This window comes from Salmo salar, chromosome 06 (assembly GCF_965601325.2).
Source record: "Salmo salar chromosome 06, fSalSal1, whole genome shotgun sequence".
NCBI classification, from domain to species: Eukaryota; Metazoa; Chordata; class Actinopteri; order Salmoniformes; family Salmonidae; genus Salmo; species Salmo salar.
In genome coordinates, this window is record NC_138296.1 from 73,798,435 (window position 1) to 73,820,361 (window position 21,927).

Consider the following 21,927-nt stretch of genomic DNA (forward strand, 5'->3'; position numbering starts at 1 on the left):
TAAGTACTTTACACCACTGATAGAATGGATGGATGACTCACACTGGGACCGCCTCCATGCATTTTCAATGCTCTGACCGTGGCGACCAGGACAACAATGTTTGGCCTCAGCCCCGAGGCCCTGCACTTGATGTTGAAGAACTTCTCCATCCCGATGTCTGCCCCGAAACCAGCCTCAGTCACTGTAGAGAGGAGAGGAGAGGAGAGAAGGGGGTAGGAGTCAACACCAGAGTTAGACAGAAAGTGAGATAAGTCCAGAGCATAGGCAGATCAGCCCTGTGTTTGTTTTCACTTTCTGTAACTTAGTTCTACAGTACATGGACATTACACGTGACCAAGTCCTCAGTTTAGTTGGATACATCTTCAAAGAGCACTGCGGCGAAGACAAGCCATGTTATGAACCCTTCCTACCTCTCGCTCTACCCATCTCTCTATCCCTCCCATCTCTGTGGGAGTAAATCTGGAGTGAATGGCTGGTTCAGTTGGAGGTCTGTAAAGGGTCCAGGGCCTCTGATACTACAGCCCTGGGCCTCTTGAACACACTCCAACAAAAGCAAATAGTCTACCTGCAATGACAGCTCTGTTAAGATACAGCTTCCTGGAGGGCCACCATTGTATGAGTCACAGGGAGACAGCGGCAACCACAGATATTCATCACCAGATGGCACAGCTATGCTGAAGATGGCTCAAGACGGCGCCGACAGACATGGCAGCTCTACTTCAAGCTCCTAAGCAACTTTTCAGTATTTTGTTTTTTTGTGTATTATTTCTTACATTATTAGCACAGAACGTTTTTTTGTTACTACATACTCCTGGAAATAACCTTGGATATCAGAGCGGCGGTAACTCACCTGCATTACAACTTTCCTGAATTGGATCCTTGTTCGTACCCCCCAGGGCAATGAAATGGATCCTTTGTTTGTACCCCCCAGGGCATTGAAATGGATCCTTAGATTGTACCCCCCAGGGCATTGAAATAGATCCTTTGTTTGTACCCCCCAGGGCATTGAAATAGATCCTTTGTTTGTACCCCCCAGGGCATTGAAATAGATCCTTTGTTTGTACCCCCCAGGGCATTGAAATAGATCCTTTGTTTGTACCCCCCAGGGCATTGAAATGGATCATTTGTTTATACCCCCCAGGGCATTGAAATGGATCATTTGTTTGTACCCCCCAGGGCATTGAAATGGATCATTTGTTTGTACCCCCAGGGCAATTGAACTTATCCCAGAGGCTGCTCCAAGATTCGGAGTGGATTTCTACTCTGACTCAGGAGACGTGCACACCATTCACCGCTTCCGAGTATATAACTCGCTAATGTTCAGTCTCTGGACAATAAAGTAGACAAGCTCAGGGCAATGATCTCCTTCCAGAGAGACATCAGGGACTGTAACATACTCTGTTTCACGAAATCATGGCTCTCTCCGGATATACTGTCCCCATCCATACAGCCAGCTGGGTTCTCAGTACATCGCGCCGACAGGAATAAAGAACTCTCAGGTGGAAGAAAGGTGGTGGTGTATGTGTGATGATTAACTACTCATGGTGTGATTGTGATAACGTACAGAAACTCAAGTCCTTCTGTTCACCAGACCCAAAATACCTCACAATCAAGAGCCGACCGTTTTACCTCCCAAGAGAATTCTCTTCGGTTAGTCACAGCCGTGTATATTCCCCCTCAAGCCGATACTATGACGGCCCTCAAAGAACTACACTGGACTTTATGCAAGCTGGAAACCACAAATCCTGAGGCCGCATTTATTGTAGCTGGGGATTTTAACAAAGCAAATTTAAGGAAAATGCTACCGAAGTTCTATCAACACATTGACTGTAGTACTCGCGCTGGAATAACACTCGACCACTGCTACTCCCTCTTCCGGGGTGCCTACAAGGCCTATTCAATGCTGGTCTGACCAATCGGAATCCATGCTTCAAGATCGTTTTGATCATGTGAACTGAGATATGTTACGGATAGCCTCTAAGAATAACATATATGGACACGGTGACTGAGTTAATCAGGAAGTGTATAGGGGATGTTGTTCCCACGGTGACTATTAAAACCTACCCAAACCAGAAACCGTGGATAGATGGCAGGATTTGCACAAAACTGAAAGCGCAAACCGCCGTATTTAACCATGGCAAGGTGACTGGGAATATGGTAAAATACAAACAGTGTAGTTATTCCCTCTGTAAGGCAATAAAACAGGCAAAATGTCAGCACAGAGACAAAGTGGAGTCACAATTCAACGGCTCAGACACGAGACGTATGTGGCAGGGTCTATAGACAATCACGGATTACAAAGGGAAAACCAGCCACATCGCGGACACCGACGTCTTGCTCCCAGACAAGCTAAACACCTTCTTCGCCCGCTTTGACAACAATACAGTGCCACCGACGTGGCTCACTCCCAAGGACTGTGGGCTATTGTTCTCCGTGGCCGATGTGAGTAAGACATTTTAGCGTGTTAACCCTCGCAAGGCTGCCGGCCCGGACTGCGTCCCTAGCCGCATCCTCAGAGCATGCGCAGACCAGCTGGCTGGAGTGTTTATGAACATATTCAAGCTCTCCCTATCCCAGTCTGCTGTCCCCACTTGCTTCAAGATGTCCACCATTGTTCCTGTACCCATGAAAGCAAAAGGTAACTGAACTAAATGACTATCGCCCCGTAGCACTCACTGCTGTCATCATGAAGTGCTTTGAGAGGCTAGTTAAGGATCATATCACCTCTAGCTTAACGGATACCCTAGACCCATTTCAATTTGCTTACCGCCCCAATAGATCCACAGACGATGCAATCGCCATCGCACTGCACTACTGCCCTCTCTCATCTGGACAAGAGGAATACCTGTGTAAGAATGCTGTTCATTGACCATAGCTCAGCCTTCAACACCATAGGAAACACCACCTCCACTTCCCTGATCCTCAACACAGGGGCCCCACAAGGGTGCGTGCTCAGCCCCCTCCTGTACTCCCTGCTCACCCATGACTGACACCTCCAAATCAAATCATCAAGTTTGCAGATGTCACAACAGTAGGCCTGATTACCAACAATGACGAGACAGCCTACAGGGAGAAGGTGAGGGTCCTGATGGAGTGGTGCCAGGAAAATAACCTCTCCCTTAACGTCAACAAAGCTGATCGTGGACTTCAGGAAACAGCAGAGGGAGCACACCCTTATCCACATCGACGGGATCGCAGTGGAGAAGGTGAAAAGCTTGAAGTTTCTCAGCGTACACATTGCAGAAAATCTGAAATGGTCCACCCACACAGACAGTGTGGTGAGGAAGGGGCAACAGCACCTCTTCAACCTCAGGAGGCTGAAGAAATTCAGCTTGGCCCCTAAGACCCTCACAAACTTTTACAGATGCACAATTGAGAGCATCCTGTCGGGCTGCATCACCACCTGGTACAGAAACTGCAACCCCTGCGATTGCAGGGCTCTCCAGAGGGTGGTACGGTCTGCCCAACGCGTCACCGGGGGCACACTGTCTGCCCTCCAGGACACCTACAGCACCCAATGTCACAGGAAGGCCAAAAAATATAATCAAGGACATCAACCACCCAATCCACGGCCTGTTCACCCCCTATCATCCAGAAGGCGAGGGCAGTACAGGTGCATCAAAGCTGGGACCAAGAGACTGAAAAACAGCTTCTATCTCAAGTCCATCAGACTGTTAAATAGCCATCACTAGCCGGCCTCCACCCAGTACCCTGCCCTGAACTTAGTCACTGTTAGTAGCCGGCCTCCACCCAGTACCCTGCCCTGAACTTAGTCACTGTTAGTAGCCGGCCTCCACCCAGTACCCTGCCCTGAACTTAGTCACTGTTAGTAGCCGGCCTCCACCCAGTACCCTGCCCTGAACTTAGTCACTGTTAGTAGCCGGCCTCCACCCAGTACCCTGCCCTGAACTTAGTCACTGTTAGTAGCCGGCCTCCACCCAGTACCCTGCCCTGAACTTAGTCACTGTTAGTAGCCGGCCTCCACACAGTACCCTGCCCTGAACTTAGTCACTGTTAGTAGCAGGCTACCGGCTACCACACGGTTACTCAATAACATCTGTAAATATGTGTATGTGACCAACAACATTTGATTTGATTAGATGACAGCTAACACCACTAACACTGTTAGGGCTACAGGTTTACATTTCATCACACTGAAACTGTCAGCAAAGAGCTAGCACAGGGCTAATGACAACATAGACAACCAGCCTTGTGACCGCTTCCTGTTGTTTACACAGGAATCTCACTCCTGGATGTTTCCAGTAGGGACCCCTGGTCCACTGGCCCTGCCCCAGTAGGCTGTGGCCCCCCACCAGGGCTCCTCCAGGCTCCAGGCCATGGCACAGCCAGCTCCTCCCAGACTACACCCCCTCTCAGTGGGCTTCCTGTGCCACTTCCCTGGGCGGTCGGGGGGAAGTTACTGTTTCCACTGGTGAAAGATGGCATTCCTGACAGAGGTGTGTGTGTGTGTGTGTGTGTGTGTGTGTTTGTCATGTGAGTGCATGCATGTGTGTGTGTTGAACTCTAGAAAACCCTAGGCCAGTTAAGTCCTGGATTATCCCAAATAAAGGGATGTCGATTAAAGGGATTTAATAAAAAGGGACGAAACCGACCTACAGTAATTAAGGGAATCACCGGCAATTGTGTTTTAGAAGTCAAGCGTGTAGATTCTCCATTTAACGTCTGACATGATGTCTAACTGACCACGGACACACGCCACCATACTGTTCCTTCTAGCTATTCAGAGCACTCCAAAAAGTCAGGCCCAGAATTTCACAGTCCACAATATAAACTGAGTTTAACAAGTGATGAAAATGTGTTTATCCATAAAACTCTACTCATCTGCAAATGCATATGGGAAAATGAACAGAAACAGAGATTGAAACAGTGTATTTAAGCTATTTGACCACAGAAGAGATTAGTGTATTGAGAGTGTGGTTAGGAAGAGGCGTCCTCGGACCCAAAATGTTACAGACTGACAAACAATAAAATACAATCCCTCGGTTGTGGTGACTATTTTCTGGAAAGGGGGTGAGTTTCCATGAGAAAATGAAAGGTGTGTATTACATCATGGCTACACTGTTATACAGGCTAATCAACGGAGAGAGAGAGACAGAGAGAGGGACAGAGAGCTGGACAGAGAGGGAAAGAGGGAGTGAGAGAGAGAGACAGAGAGAGGGACAGAGAGCTGGACCGAGAGGGAAAGAGGGAGTGAGAGAGAGAGACAGAGAGAGGGACAGAGAGCTGGACAGAGAGGGAAAGAGGGAGTGAGAGAGAGAGACAGAGAGAGGGACAGAGAGCTGGACAGAGAGGGAAAGAGGGAGTGAGAGAGAGAGACAGAGAGAGGGACAGAGAGAGCTGGACAGAGAGGGAAAGAGGGATTGAGAGAGAGACAGAGCGAGGGACAGAGAGAGCTGGACAGAGAGGGAAAGAGGGATTGAGAGAGAGCGGGGGAGAGGGAGAGAGTCTGCTCTGCTTAACCTCAATGTCATTAAGCCATCCGTCAGAGATGCTGTGGTTTTTGGGACCTGAAAAACACATTCTGCATTTCAACTGGTGGCCTTTCCATTTGTTAAAATCAACAACGCATGTCCAGATCTCAACCAAAGGATTTAGCAAGATGTTTGGTGAACTACAGAGAGCAGACTGTTTTCTTGCATTTCTACAGGGGTAGGAATTTGTTTTTGTGTTTATCCTGGCTGTGACAACATGGTATTACTGTCAAGTCCTGGCAATGACTAGAACTAAGCTGAATTGATCACCAGAGAAAAAGCTTATTTTGGTCTCATTTTGAAACCTGGGTAGTGGATTAATGATGATCCTTTCACAAATTGTGATTGTCCAATGACACAACCACACACACAGTCACCGCCGAGTATGAGAGAGAGACAGAAACAACAACACGGTAACCCAGAGGATGTCTAAAGGAAGCCCCTGTGAGTTTCCTGGTCTGTGTGGTGACCTCAAACTAGTGAGGATTGTTGTGAAAAGCTGTGGGGCTACAGAGGACAGAGCAGGGGAGTAGTGAGGCTTGCTCAGGGTTACTACCAGTCACAGATCTGGAGCAGTAGCCCAGCCTCCACACACACACACACACACAGGCCTGATGAAACACACACACACAGGCCTGAAAAGTAAGCCAGGTCAGCGCTAGTTTCTCCAACCCCCCCCGAAAAAAACACTCCTATTTTTCCCCCAATATGAATGAAAATGCAGATTTTAGATACGATCACTGATAATACCTATTCCTAACAAGTTTTATTCCATTCTTTACATTATTCTCTCAGGTTCCAATCCTGACTTTAGAAACTAAATGTGTGTTATTCACCTGAATTAGCCTATGCATTAATGTCATTGGGAGGTCTCCGCAAAAGTTGTCAAATTTGTGTTCAGCTCAACATTTCAACAAGTTTGGTTGTGTCTAGTTATTCAAATGGATCCACATTCCTTCATATGTGTGTTTTGTACAAAGGGGAAAACCCAGTGTCCCTGTTGTTAGAGGTTATTTGAGTGCCCTCTCCTCCACACCAGACCAGACCACTAAGGATGCAGGAATAGCAGGAATCTGACATGTGGAATGCATTTCAAAATGGGAGTCTGTCTGGGACTAGCCTCCACTCAGGGTGCATTCGATCTCTCTCTTATCTAAACTACAGTCAGTGCAAGACTGAAGGCTGAAACTGACTTGAAAACTACCACAACTAAAACATGTGAGAAGGATAGTACTACATTGCCACCTTCAACTTACTGTAATAAGTAATAGCCACATGATTCTGGTGTTTTGTTCTTGGCAAGAGGGAGGGGAGGCAGGTAGGGGAGGGGAAGCAGAGGAAGAGGGGAGGAGAGAAAGGGGGAGGGGGCATCACAGCTGTCTGAGGAGCCTCAGAGGGGAGGGTAAGTTCCTAACATACCTGAGAGTCCGGTAACAGAGACAGCAGAGAGGGAGAGTGAAGGGAGCAGGAGAGGGACTACGAACACAGGGAGCAGGAGAGGGACTACGAACACAGGGAGCAGGAGAGGGACTACGAACACAGGGAGCAGGAGAGGGACTACGAACACAGGGAGCAGGAGAGGGACTACGAACACAGGGAGCAGGAGAGGGACTACGAACACAGGGAGCAGGAGAGGGACTACGAACACAGGGAGCAGGAGAGGGACTACGAACACAGGGAGCAGGAGAGGGACTACGAACACAGGGAGCAGGAGAGGGACTACGAACACAGGGAGCAGGAGAGGGACTACGAACACAGGGAGCAGGAGAGGGACTACGAACACAGGGAGCAGGAGAGGGACTACGAACACAGGGAGCAGGAGAGGGACTACGAACACAGGGAGCAGGAGAGGGACTACGAACACAGGGAGCAGGAGAGGGACTACGAACACAGGGAGCAGGAGAGGGACTACGAACACAGGGAGCAGGAGAGGGACTACGAACACAGGGAGCAGGAGAGGGACTACGAACACAGGAGAGATAGAGGTAAAGAGAGAGCGAGGAAGGAAAAAGAGGAAGGGATGAGATGGCCCCTTCCACACTTCTCCCCTCCTGACTGTGTTGTGAAACTCTACACTGGGAGCGTATTGCCTATGCATTCCTTCAGGTCAGTAGAGTGACAGTAACTACCTGGGCATGAAGGTGGCCACACACAAACACTGTAACTAGGTGGTAAGTAGTAGTACTGTGGGTTTAGCTAGAACTAAACACACCGGGCATGCCCTTAAAGACAGTTCACTACCACTCTGTGTCCACAGGCAAAAACACACACATTCCCATTATTCTTTCACAGAGAGACTGAGAATGGAGATTAAAAAAAGAGAGCGAGAGGAGATGAGAGAAGGAGAGTAAGACAGGGAGGGGAGGATGGATAGAGAAATATGGAAAGAGTCAGGTATGCTTTGACATTGATGGATTAGGCTGATTTACTCCAAAGCATTCCACAGGCTCTTACGATTACAAATCTGCTTCCTCCTCTAACGGAACTTTTCCACAGTTCCTAGAAAGCTTCAGAACCCTAGTCTGCAGCGTGGACTCCTCCAAGCAGCAACCCTAAGGTACCAGGGCCAGAGGCTAGAGGCAGGACCAAGGCCAGAGGCTTGAGCAAGGCCCAGGGAAGGACTTCTCCAAGCAGCAATCCTGAGGTACCAGGGCCAGAGGCTAGAGCCAGTGCCAGAGGCTAGAGCCAGGACCAGAGGTTTGAGCCAGAACCAGGGCAGGACTCCTCCAAGCAGCAACCCTGACGTACCAGGGCCAGAGGCTAGAGCCAGGACCAGAGGTTAGAGCCAGGACCAGAGTTTAGAGCCAGGACCAGGGCAGGACTCCTCCAAGCAGCAACCCTGACGTACCAGGGCCAGAGGCTAGAGCCAGTGCCAGAGGCTAGAGCCAGGACCAGAGGCTAGAGCCAGGACCAGGGCAGGACTCCTCCAAGCAGCAACCCTGACATACCAGGGCCAGAAGCTAGAGCCAGTGCCAGAGGTTTGAGCCAGGACCAGGGCAGGACTCCTCCAAGCAGCAACCCTGACATACCAGGGCCAGAGGCTTGAGCCAGGACCAGGACTCAGGAGTAAGTAGGCCAAAGGTACTGGAAGCCAAGAACTGAGCTAAAGTTCAACCCTGGAGTTGTAACTTATGGTTTGAGCCAACCCTTCCCAGGAAACCCGGGGTTTGAATTCCTCATCAAAGTGTGCGTGTGCGCTTCCGCCCAGAATGTACAGTTGAAAAAGAGCTGGCCGTCAATTTTTTAGTTACTGTGTCTGTGTGTGTTACTCGCACATCGCACTCTTAGAATTAAGGGGAACCCTGGAGACTTCGAGGAACCCTGGAGTTCCTCAGGGAACCATTGGTAGTCAATGGGTTCATATTTGCACCTTTTGTTAGTTGAGGGGTACTGGGAAGAACCTTTCATCCTTCAATGTAGCAAAGGCATCCTGGAGAAAAGTGTATATATTGTAGCTATATCTTCTAGCGGTGGCAGCTGATCAGAAGATTTGTGGCTTATTTGGGGCGTGGCTTTCAAAAAGTTATTTTTGACGACCCATGAGAGTAATTGTCATTGCGGTTCATGTGTTCAGTTGCAAAGTCAATAATAGAGCCTGACTGATAAATCGGTTGACCAATATAAAAAGATGTAATCAAATATTTGTATCCGTCTTTATTCCACAGATAAAGCACAGATATTATAGACATCGAAGAAACAAATACATCTGCTCATTAGCAGTCTTTTTTACGCCTGAAGAGGGCGCGCTACGGGCTGATCATTGAACATCATTCAGCCTTAGGTCACAAAGTGAGAGTGGTAGGTATGGTGGTTTGACAGTGAGTAGCTTGCCACAGCCAGCGTATTTGAATAAGTAAATAATCAAAAGTACAATTCACCAAGCAAGCATCACTGTCATCACATTCTCACTTAGTTAACGTTAGCTGGTTTGCTAGCCAGCAGGGTAGTTAGTACATAAGTAACAGAGATTGAGCTAACACTGGAATGGCGCCAAAGTGAACACACATCCTTAATACAAAAATAACACCATTACTGTCTTGACCTATTATGTTAGCGAGTGGGCTTATTTAGTTAATTTTTCAAAATAAACAAACAATCTGAAAAAAAAAACAAGTCAGTTGGTTACATATCTACAGTGGCTTGCGAAAGTATTCACCACCTTGGCATTTTTCCTATTTTGTTGCCTTACAACCTGGAATTAAAATTGATTTTTTGGGGGGGTTTGTATCATTTGATTTACACAACATGCCAACCACTTTGAAGATACAAACAAGAAATAAGACAAAAAAAAATAAAGAAAAACTTGAGCGTGCGTAACTATTCACCCCCCCCCCAGAGTCAATATTTTGTAGAGCCACCTTTTGCAGCAATTACAGCTGCAAGTCTCTTGGGGTATGTCTCTATAAGCTTGGCACATCTAGCCACTGGGGTTTTGCCTATTTTTCAAGGCAAAACTGCTCCAGCTCCTTCAAGTTGGATGGGTTCTGCTGGTGTACAACAATCTAAGTCATACCACAGATTCTCAATTGGATTGAGGTCCGGGCTTTGACTAGGCCATTCCAAGACATTTAAATGTTTCTACCTTAAACCACTCGAGTGTTGCTTTAGCAGTATGCTTAGGGTCATTGTCCTGCTGGAAGGTGAACCTCCATCCCAGTCTCAAATCTCTGGAAGACTGAAACAGGTTTCCTTCAAGAATATCCCTGTATTTAGCGCCATCCATCATTCCTTCAATCCTGACCAGTTTCCCATTCCCTGCCGATGAAAAACATCCCCACCACATGATGCTGCCACCACCATGCTTCACTATGGGGATGGTGTTCTCGGGGTGATGAGAGGTGTTGGGTTTGCCCCAGACATAGCGTTTTCCTTGATGGCCAAAAAGCTTAATTTTAACCTCATCTGACCAGAGTACCTTCTTCCATATGTTTGGGGAGTCTCTTACATGCCTTTTGGTGAACACATAACGTGTTTCACCAATTCTTTCTTTAAGTAATGTATTTTTTCTGACCACTCCTCCATGAAGCCCAGCTCTGTGGAGTGCACGGCTTAAAGTGGTCCTATGGACAGATACTCCAATCTCCGCTGTGGAGCTTTGCAGCTCCTTCAGGTTTATCTTTGGTCTCTTTGTTGCTTCTCTGATTAATGCCCTCCTTGCATTGTCCGTGAGTTTTGGCAGGGTTGTTGTGGTGCCATATTCTTTCCATTTTTTAATAATGTATATAACGGTGTTCCGTGGGATGGTTCAAAGTTTCGGATATTTATTTATAACCCAACCCTGATCTGTACTTCTTTCTCCACAACTTTGTCCCTGACCTGTTTGGGGAGCTCCTTGGTCTTCATGATGTCGCTTGCTTGGTGGTGTCCCTTGCTTAGTGGTGTTGCAGACTCTGGGGCCTTTCAGAACAGGTGTATATATACACTAAGATCATGTGACACTTAAATAAAGTCCACCTGTGTGCAATCTAACTAATTATGTGACTTCTGAAGGTAATTGGTTGCACCAGATTTTATTTAGGGCCTTCATAGCAAAGGGGGTGAATACATATGCACACACCATTTTTTTTAAACAAGTTACTTTTTTCATTTCACTTCACATATTTGGACTATTTTGTGTATGTCCATTACATGAAATCCAAATAAAAATCTATTTAAATTACAGGTTGTAATGCAACAAAATAGGAAAAACGCCAAGAGGGATGAATACTTTAGCAAGGCAATGTATCACTCAGGCCATGTGATTGCATTCATGAGATAAGTAGCTAACGTTAGCTAGCTAGCTAAATTAGAACATGTGACTAAAACCAGTGAGGCAAGCATGTCTGCATAAACGTTTTGAGTCATCAGTGCATGCCATTTGCAGTTGGAATGTATAGCTAATACAATTTTGTATTGAAAAGCAGAGTAATGTACATACAGTACTTTCAGAAAGTATTCACACCCCTTAAATGTTTCACATTTTGTTATGTTGCAGAGTGGGATTAAAATGGAATTAATTGTATTTTTTGGTCAACGATCTTCACAAAATATTGTAATGTCAAAGCGGAAGAAAAATTCTAACACCTGCGAAATATTTATGAAAAATAAAGTATCTTGATTAGATAAGTATTCAACCCCCGAGTCAATAGATGTTAGAATCACCTTTGGCAGCGATTACAGCAGTGAGTCTTTCTGGGTAAGTCTCTAAGAGCTTTCCACACCTGGATTGTGCAACATTTGGCCATTATTCTTTAAAAAAATTATTCAAGCTCTGTCAAATTGGTTGTTGATCATTGCTAGACAACCATTTTCAGGTCTTGCCATAGATTATCAAGCAGATTTAAGTCAAAACTGTAACTAGGCCACTCAGGAACATTTACTGTCTTCTTGGTTAACAACTCCAGTGTAGATTTGGCCTTGTGTTTTAGGTTATTGTCCTGCTGAAAGGTGAATTCATCTCCCAGTGTCTGGTGAACCATGTTTTCCCCTAGGATGTTGCTTGTGCTTAGCTACATTCAGTAAAAAATGTTATCCTGAAAAACTCCTCAGTCCTTAACCTCTTACATCTAGACGTTCCGCTAGCGGAACACCTGCTCCAATATCCAATGATAGGCGTGGCGCGAATTACAAATTCCTCAAAAATACAAAAACTTCAATTTTTCAAACATATGACTATTTCACAGCATTTTAAAGACAAGACTCTCCTTTATCTAACCACACTGTCCGATTTCAAAAAGGCTTTACAGCGAAAGCAAAACATTAGATTATGTCAGCAGAGTACCAAGCCAGAAATAATCAGACACCCATTTTTCAAGCTAGCATATAATGTCACAAAAACCCAGAAGACAGCTAAATGCAGCACTAACCTTTGATGATCTTCATCAGATGACACACCTAGGACATTATGTTATACAATACATGCATGTTTTGTTCAATCAAGTTCATATTTATATCAAAAAACAGCTTTTTACATTAGCATGTGACGTTCAGAACTAGCATACCCCCCGCAAACTTCCGGGGAATTTGCTAACAATTTACTAAATTACTCACGATAAACGTTCACAAAAAGCATAACAATTATTTTAAGAATTATAGATACAGAACTCCTCTATGCACTCGATATGTCCGATTTTAAAATAGCTTTTTGGTGAAAGCACATTTTGCAATATTCTAAGTACATAGCCCAGCCATCACGGGCTAGCTATTTAGACACCCGGCAAGTTTAGCACTCACCAATATCAGATTTACTATTATAAAAGTTTGATTACCTTTTGTTGTCTTCGTCAGAATGCACTCCCAGGACTGCTACTTCAATAACAAATGTTGGTTTGGTCCAAAATAATCCATCGTTATATCCGAATAGCGGCGTTTTGTTCGTGCGTCCCAGACACTATCCGAAATGGTAAATCAGGGTCGCGCGCATGGCGCAATTCGTGACAAAAAAAATCTAAATATTCCATTACCGTACTTCGAAGCATGTCAACCGCTGTTTAAAATCCATTTTTATGCCATTTTTCTCGTAAAAAAGCGATAATATTCCGACCGGGAATGTCCATTTAGCTAAACAGAGGAAAGAAAACAAAGCTTTCGGTCGACGCGGGCACGAGCCTGAGTCTCACAGTACTGTAACCAGCCACTCCCCAAATGCGCTACTTTTTTTCAGCCAGAGCCTGCAAAGCCACGATTCAGCGTTTTGCCGCCTTCTGAGAGCCTATGGCAGCCGTAGGAAGTGTCACGGGACAGCTAAGATCCTCACTCTTCAATAAACAGAGACAAAAAGAACGACACCTTGTCAGACAGGCCACTTCCTGCATGAAATCTTCTCAGGTTTTTGCCTGCCATATGAGTTCTGTTATACTCACAGACACCATTCAAACAGTTTTAGAAACTTTAGGGTGTTTTCTATCCAAAGCCAATATGCATATTCTAGTTACTGGGCAGGAGTAGTAACCAGATTAAATCGGGTACGTTTTTTATCCAGCCGTGAAAATACTGCCCCCTAGCCATAACAGGTTAACGCGAACAAGCATACCCATAACATGATGCAGCCGCCACTATGCTTGAAAATGTGTATAGTGGTACTAAGTAATGTGTTGTATTGGATTTGCCCCAAACATAACACTTTGTATTCAGCACAAAAAGTTAATTTCTTTGCGACAATCTTTGCACTATTACTTTAGTCCCTTATTGCAAACAGGATAAATGTTTTGGAATATTTGTATTCTGTACAGGCTTCCTTATTTTCACTCTGACAAATAGGTTAGTATTGTGGATTAACTGCAATGTTGTTGATCCATCCTCAGTTTTCTCCTATCACAGGCATTCTGTAACTGTCACCATTGGCATCATGGTAAAATCCCTGAGCGGTTTCCTTCTTCTCCGGCAATGTTAGGAAGGACGCCTGTATCTTTGTAGTGACTGGTTGTATTGATACACCATCCAAAGTGTAATTAATAACTTCTCAAAGGGATATTCAATGTCTGCTTTTTTATTTTTACCCATGCAACTTGTGACTTGTTAAGCACTCCAATAAACTCCTATACTTAAGTACACTTGCCATAGTAAAGGGGTTGAAAACTTATTGACCCAAGACTTTTCAGCTTTTCATTTAATTGGTAAAAATTTCAAAAACATAATTCCACTGACATTATGGGGTATTGTGTGTAGGGAAAAAGTCAAGGGGTGTGTATACTTTCTTAAGGTACTGTATGGTTACTCTAAGAAAACATTGTTGTAATGAACAGCTAACCTGTGCTTGTCATAGGTTGCCATAAATTGTTTGGTTATTTGACCCTTGACTGTTGTAAACACTGTGTGTAAATCTACTCAGGACAAATGCTAACGCTGACACAGTGGTGGCATGACAAACGACATGTTACTGCATTTCAATGCTTATTTGTTAACAGTGCAGTTTCCGATTTACTTGAGACAAAGTTTAATTCATTCAGCCAGCCACCCCTTGTGTTGGTTTAGAACAAATACTTTTACATACTTCTTATCCACTTCCATTGATAAACACATTTTAAGTCATACCTAAGAAGGTAAACTAAACAAGTCTTATTTAGAAGATATACACTGAGTGTACAAACCATTAGGAACGCCTTCCTGATGTTGCGTTGCACTCCCTTTTGCCCTAAGAACAGCCTCAATTCATGGCCTTTACAAGGTGTCGAAAGCATTCCAAAGGAATGCTGGCCCATGTTGACTCCAATGCTTCCCACAGTTGTGTCAAATTGGCTGGATGTCCTTTGGGTGGTGGACCATTCTGACTACACACGGGACACTATTGAGCGTGAAAAAGCCAGCAGCATTTGCAGTTCTTGACACAAATCGGTGTGCCTGGCGCCAACTACCATTCCCCGTTCAAAGGCACTTCAATCTTTTGTCCTGCCCATTCACCCTCTGAATGGTGCAAGCGCGCGCACACACACACACACACACACACACACACACACACACACACACACACACACACACACACACACACACACACACACACACACCACACACACACACACACACACACACACACACACACACACACACACACACACACACGTCTCAATTGTCGCCAGACTTGAAAATCCTTCTTTATCCTGTCTCCTCCCCTTCATCTACACTGATTGAAGTGTATTTAAAAAGTGACATCAATAAGGGATCATAGCATTCACCTGGTCAATCTATGTCATGGAAAGAGTTCATAATGTTCATAATGTTTTGTTCACCCATTGTAGTTGCTTTCTGGTAGATATCCTGTAAACCACAAATAAAATGTTCTTAAATAATGTACATTTTATAATTTGTTAAGAAATCATCATTTAGAGTACCTGTTAATCCTTTACAGCACAATGTGTGTACAAAAAGGTCAGTTTTTCATTCCACCTCTAAAACACAACATCGGCAGATATATCGGTAATCTGTGACTTTTGCCTCCCTAAAATCAATATCATATTGGACCCAAAAATAACAAAGCAGTCAGGTTCTAGTCAATATTGGTTACGCCTGTACACTGCTAGTTCTGCCGCCTTGTTAAAGGCGAACATAAGTGCATGTGATACTAAAGAGCCAAGTACAGTTGAAGTCGGAAGTTTACATACACTTAGGTTGGTGTCAATAAAACTCGTTTTTCAACCACTCCACAAGTTACTTGTTAACAAACTATAGTTTTGGCAAGTCGGTTAGGACATCTACTTTGTGCATGACACAATACATTTTTCCAACAATTGCTTACAGACAGATTATTTCACTTATCATTCACTGTATGACAATTCCAGTGGGTCAGAAGTTTAAAGGCACAATCAACTTAGTGTATGTAAACAGCTTGGAAAATTCCAGAAAATTATGTCATGGTATTAGAAGCTTCTGATAGGCTAATTGACATAATTTGAGTCAATTGGAGGTGTACCTGTGGATGTATCTCAAGGTCTACCTTCAAACTCAGTGTCTCTTTGCTTGACATCATGGGAAAATCAAAAGAAATCAGCCAAGACCTCAGAAAAAAAAATTGTAGACCTCCACAAGTCTGGTTCATCCTTGGGAGCAATTTCCAAACGCCTGAAGGTACCACGGTCATCTGTACAAACAACAGTACGCAAGTATAAACACCATGGGACCACGCAGCCGTCATACTGCTCAGGAAGGAGACACGTTCTGTCTCCTAGAGATGAACGTACTGTGGTGCGAAAAGTGCAAATCAATCCCAGAACAACAGCAAAAGGACCTTGTGAAGATGCTGGAGGAAACAGGTACAAAAGTATCTATATCCACAGTAAAACGAGTCCTATATCAACATAAGCTGAAAGGCCGCTCAGCAAGGAAGAAGCCACTGCTCCAAAACCGCCATAAAAAAGCCAGACTACGGTTTGCAACTACACATGGGTACTTTTCGGAGAAATTTCCTCTGGTCTGATGAAACAAAAATAGAACTGCCACTATGACCATCGTTATGCTTGGAGGACAAAGGTGGATGCTTGCAAGCTGAAGAACACCATCCTAACCGTGAAGCACGGGGGTGGCAGCATCATGTTGTGGGGGTGCTTTGCTGCAGGAGGGACTGGTGCACTTCACAAAATAGATGGCATCATGAGGATGGAAAATGATGTGGATTATTGAAGCAACATCTCAAGACATCAGTCAGGAAGTTAAAGCTTGGTCGCAAATGGGTCTTCCAAATGGACAATGACCCCAAGCATACTTCCAAAGTTGTGACAAAATGGCTTAAGAACAACAAAGTCAAGGTATTGGAGTGGCCATCACAAAGCCCTGACCTCATCCTATAGAAAATGTGTGGGCAGAACTGAAAAACTGTGTGTGAGCAAGAAGGCCTACAAACCTGACTCAGTTACACCAGCTCTGTCAGGAGGAACGGGCCAAAATTCACCCAACTTATTGTGGGAAGCTTGTGGAAGGCTACCCGAAACGCTTGACCCAAGTTAAACAATATAAAGGCAATGCTACCAAATACTAATTGAGTGTACGTAAACTTCTGACCCACTGGGAATGTGATAAAATAAATAAAAGCTGAAATAAAATCACTCTCTACTATTATTCTGACATTTCACATTCTTAAAATAAAGTGGTGAATCTTACTGACCTAAAACAGGGAATTTTTACTTGGATTAAATGTCAGGAATTGTGAAAAACTGAGTTTAAATATATTTGGCTAAGGTGTACGTAAACTTCCGACTTCAACTGTAGCATTCCATTGTTACAATAGTCACCATTTTGTTACAATATAATATTGAAACACTAATATAATATGATTTATTATTATTATTATTATTATTATAGTAAATGTGTCACTTACATTTATATTATTGAAAAAGGTTCAACATTTAACCCCTGCCCTCACAAAAAGGTATCCGTTTGAACCTTTACAAATGAACTAAAAGGGTTCCCCCACAGTAGCAATCATTTTTAGCCACAAAAGGTTCCTCGAGGCTCCTTTAATTCTAAGAGTGTGCACTGAGGACACTTACCTACAAATCCGTCCTCTCCGACCAGCTTCAATGCAAGCTTGTCTGCCAGCACCGAGGAGTTGCCATGGGCGATGTTGGCAAATGGCCCCGCGTGGACAAACACTGGAGAACCCTAGAACAACAGAAGGGCACACCATTTTTATTTATTTTTTTATTACCCAAAGTGACTTACTAGCAAACCCAGCACAAACAAACATGTAAGCTGTACCTCTACATTAATTTGCATTCTACAACTACATCATTGAGTTTCAGGACTGCATATTTGTCTAAACATTATTTGTCTACACAGCAGCTGCAGGTTAAGAGCTGGGAGGCACTAGTTGTGCAAAGTGCCAGTGTTAATACACAGAACAACCCCCTTCAGCCATTGGACTATTTCTATAACAATATACAAGGTCAACTACAACTTTTGAGGAAGAAAATTGCTAACACCTCAGTCGAAATACTGGGAGAGGGGAAAAGCTTGGAGGGAGAAAACTGGGAGGTGAGTGAAAACACTTTAGCCATTGTTTTGTCATGTGACAGGGCAGAGACAAATACCTCCAATCCCACAGAGCGCTAAATCACTTGTTTAATCAGCCTCTTACACATGCTTTATAAAGCATCTACTTACAATCGGAGAGAGAAAATAGAAAAGAGCACAGTGGGAGAGAATGAATGTGAGTGTGTGTGTGTGAGATTGTATTGAGAAAAAGAGCAACTAGAGAGATAAATCAGCAGATGAAAAATGCCCATTTGAATAGGTATCCTGTTGCTGTTACCACCCTTTCCATTGTGTGCTCTTTCTCTGACCCTGTAGGAGAGCTAGCATACGTCACATAAAAGGTGAATCGCTGTGTGTGATGACAACCCCTGAACTCTGATTGGATGTTGTGTCATTCCCCCCCCCGGAAAGACATTCAGGAAATAAAACCACCAGCTCTCACAAATGAAACGGGAAATAAATAAAATAAAAAAGGCAATTGTGTCAGTTCTCCAGTCGGTGGAAAATAAAAGAGGAAGAGAGGATTAAACACACCCAGGGGGAAGGGATGGAGATAAAAACAGGAAGGAGGAGATCGTTTCATCCTTTCCCCTTTTCACACCTCTCTCTCCAATACACCATCAGCATCACACACAAAAGGGCAAAAGGTTAGACTGGGGTCAATCAGGTGTCAAAACTAAGACTGATTGGTCCATTTAATCATGATCCACTCATGTAGACTGTAAACCCAGATGCCTGTACCAATCCTACATACAGCACCTATTACTCTACTGTCACTGTTTTGAACTCTGTGAGGAACAAGTGGAGGATGAGAGGAGACATCTTTGAGAGAAAACCATAGCAGAGGAATACAAGGTCTGACATCATCGGAATGTCCATGATGGGGAGGGGGGGGGGGGGGGTATGTGTGTGTGTTGTGGATGGAGCATTACACTTTCATCATTTGCGGTCACATCTGTGTAAACAACTCTGAACTGTCCTTAACAGGCCATAATTAGCAGTGCCAAGCTGAAGAAATCACTCCTAGAATGTGTCTGTATCTACAGTGCCTTCAGAAAGTATTCACATTTCTTTACTTCCTCCACATTTTTTTATGTTACAGCCTGAATTTAAAATAGATGAAATTGAGATGAAATTGAGATTTCTTGTCAATTATTTTATAAAAAAATGAAAAGCTTAAATGTCATGAGTCAATAACCCCTTTGTTATGGCAAGTCTAAATAAGTTCAGGACAAAAAATTGCTTAACAAGTCACATAAGTTGCATGGACTCACTGTGTACAATAAAAGTGTTTAACATGATTTTTAAATAACCTCATCTCTGTACCCCACACATACAATTATCTGTAAGGTCTCTCAGTCGAGCACGGAATTTCAAACACAGATTTAACCAAAGACCAAGGAAGTTTTCCAATACCTCGCAAAGAAGGGCACCTATTGGTAGATGGGTAAAACATTTTTAAAAAGCACACATTCAATATCCCTCTGAGCATGGTGAAGTTATTAATTACACTTTGGATGGTGTATCAATACTCTTAGTCACTACAAAGATACAGGCGTCCTTCCTAACTCAGTTGGCGGAGAGGAAGGAAGCCACTCAGGGATTTTACCATGATGCCAATGGTGACTTTAAAACAGTTACAGAGTGCAATGTCTGTGATAGGAGAAAACTGAGGCTGGAGGTTGGATCAACAACATTGCAATTCTCCACAATACTAACACAATTGACAGAGTGAAAAGGAGGAAGCCTGTACAGAATAAAAATATTCCAAAACATGCATCCTGTTTGCAACAAGGCACTAAAGTGATACTGCAAAAAATGTGGCAAAGCAATTCACTTTTTGTCTTGAATACAAAGTGTTGATTGGATTTGCCCTAAGCATTACTGAGTACCATTCTCCATATTTTCAAGCATAGTGGCGGCTGCATCATGTTATGTTATGCTTGTTCTCGTTAAGGACTGGGGAATTTTTCAGGATAAAAAACAAACTGAATGTAGATTAGCACAAGCAAAATCCTAGAGGAAAACCTGGTTCAGGCTGCTTTCCACCAGACACTGGGAGATGAATTCACCTTCCAGCAGGACAATAACCTAAAACACAAGGCAAAATCTACACAGGAGTTGCTAACCAAAAAGACAGTGAATGTTCCTGAGTGGCCGAGTTACAGTTTTGACTTGAATCTGTTTGAAAATCTATGGCAAGACCTCAAAATGGTTGTCTAGCAATGATCAACAACCAATTTGACAAGAGCTGTCACGCTTGTGTGTAGGAACGGACCAAGGCGCAGCGTGAGTATCGTTCCACATCTTTTATTTGAAGGTGAAACTTTGCAAGACAAACAACAAACTATAAACAAAACACAAACCGCGACGACAGAGGTGCAACATGCACCAACTCAAAAATAATCTCCCACAAACACAGGTGGGAAAAACAACTACTTAAATATTATCCCCAATAAGAGACAATGTTGACCAGCTGCCTCTAATTGGGAATCATACAAAAAACCCAAAATAGAAAAAAATTAGCTAGAACACAACATAGAAAAAATAAACTAGATAACCCCCCCCAAACACCCTGACCTACTCTACCATTGAAAATAAGAGCACTCTATGGTCAGGACGTGACAAGAGCTTGAAGAATTTTGGAAATAATAAAATGCTCAGATGTTGCACAATCCAGTTGTGGATAGCTCTTATTTACCTTATTTACCCAGAAAGACTGACAGATGTAATCACTGCCAAATTGTAACATGTATTGACTCAGGGGGTTGAATACTTAACTAATCAAGATCGTTTTTCTCTCTCGTTTTTTTCTCTCCCCCAAATGTTAGAATTTTTCTTCTTACTTGACGTAAGAGTATTTTGAATAGATTATCCATTTTAATCCCACTTTGTAACAACAAAATGTGGAAAAAGTAAAAAATTATTGGGACAATGACACATTTTCTGTTGTTTTGGCTCAGAACTCCAGCCCTTCGGATTTGAAATTATACAATGACTCTACAAACTTGTTGGATGCATTTGCTGTTTGTTTTGCTTGTGTTTCAGATTATTGTGTGCCCAACAGAAATGAGTGTCATTTTGGAGACACTTTTATTGTAAATAAGAAAATAATAAACTCAGCAAAAAAAGAAAATGTCCTCTCACTGTCAACTGCATTTATTTTCAGCAAACTTAACATGTGTAGATGTGTGTATGAACGTAACAAGATTCAACAACTGAGACATAAACTGAACAAGTTCCAGAGACAAGTGACTGACAGAATTGGAATAATGTGTCCCTGAACAAAGGGGGGTCAAAATCAAAAGTAACAGCCAGCATCTGGTGTGGCCACCAGCTGCATTAAGTACGGCAGTGCATCTCCTCCTCGTGGACGACACCAAATTTGCCAGTTCTTGCTGTGAGATGTTACCCCAGTCTTCCACCAAGGCATCTGCAAGTTCCCAGACCTTTCTGAGGGGAATGGCCCTAGCCCTCACCCTCCGATCCAACAGGTCCCAGACGTGCTCAATGGGATTGCGATCCGGGCTCTTCGCTGGCCATGGCAGAACACTGACATTCCTGTCTTGCAGGAAATCACACACAGAACGAGCAGTATGGCTGGTGGCATTGTCATGCTGGAGGGTCATGTCAGGATGAGCCTGCAGGAAGGGTACCACATGAGGGAGGAGGATGTCTTCCCTGTAAACGCGCAGCGTTGAGATTGCCTGCAATGACAAGAAGCTCAGTCCGATGATGCTGTGACACACAGCCCCAGACCACGACGGACCCTCCATCTTCAAATCGATCCCGCTCCAGAGTACAGGCCTCGGTGTAACGCTCATTCCTTCAACGATAAACGCGAATCCGACCATCACTCCTGGTGAGACAAAACCGCGACTCGTCAGCGAAGAGCACTTTTTGCCAGTCCTGTCTGGTCCAGCGACGGTGGGTTTGTGCCCATAGGCGACGTTGTTGCCGGTGATGTCTGGTAAGGACCTGCCTTACAAAAAGG

The 21,927-nt window shown here is 44.0% G+C and overlaps 1 protein-coding gene across 2 annotated transcripts in view; it reads right to left on the reverse strand.

Moving 5' to 3' along the window:
- mthfd1l (methylenetetrahydrofolate dehydrogenase (NADP+ dependent) 1 like) overlaps nucleotides 1-21,927 on the reverse strand; it is an 84,935-nt gene that overhangs the window by 26,123 nt on the left and 36,885 nt on the right. For both annotated transcript variants that reach the window (XM_014205574.3, NM_001165368.1), the window contains 2 exon segments: nucleotides 17,450-17,561; nucleotides 42-181 (listed from right to left, as the gene is read on the reverse strand). In XM_014205574.3, coding sequence (XP_014061049.1) covers nucleotides 42-181; nucleotides 17,450-17,561 — 252 coding nt within the window.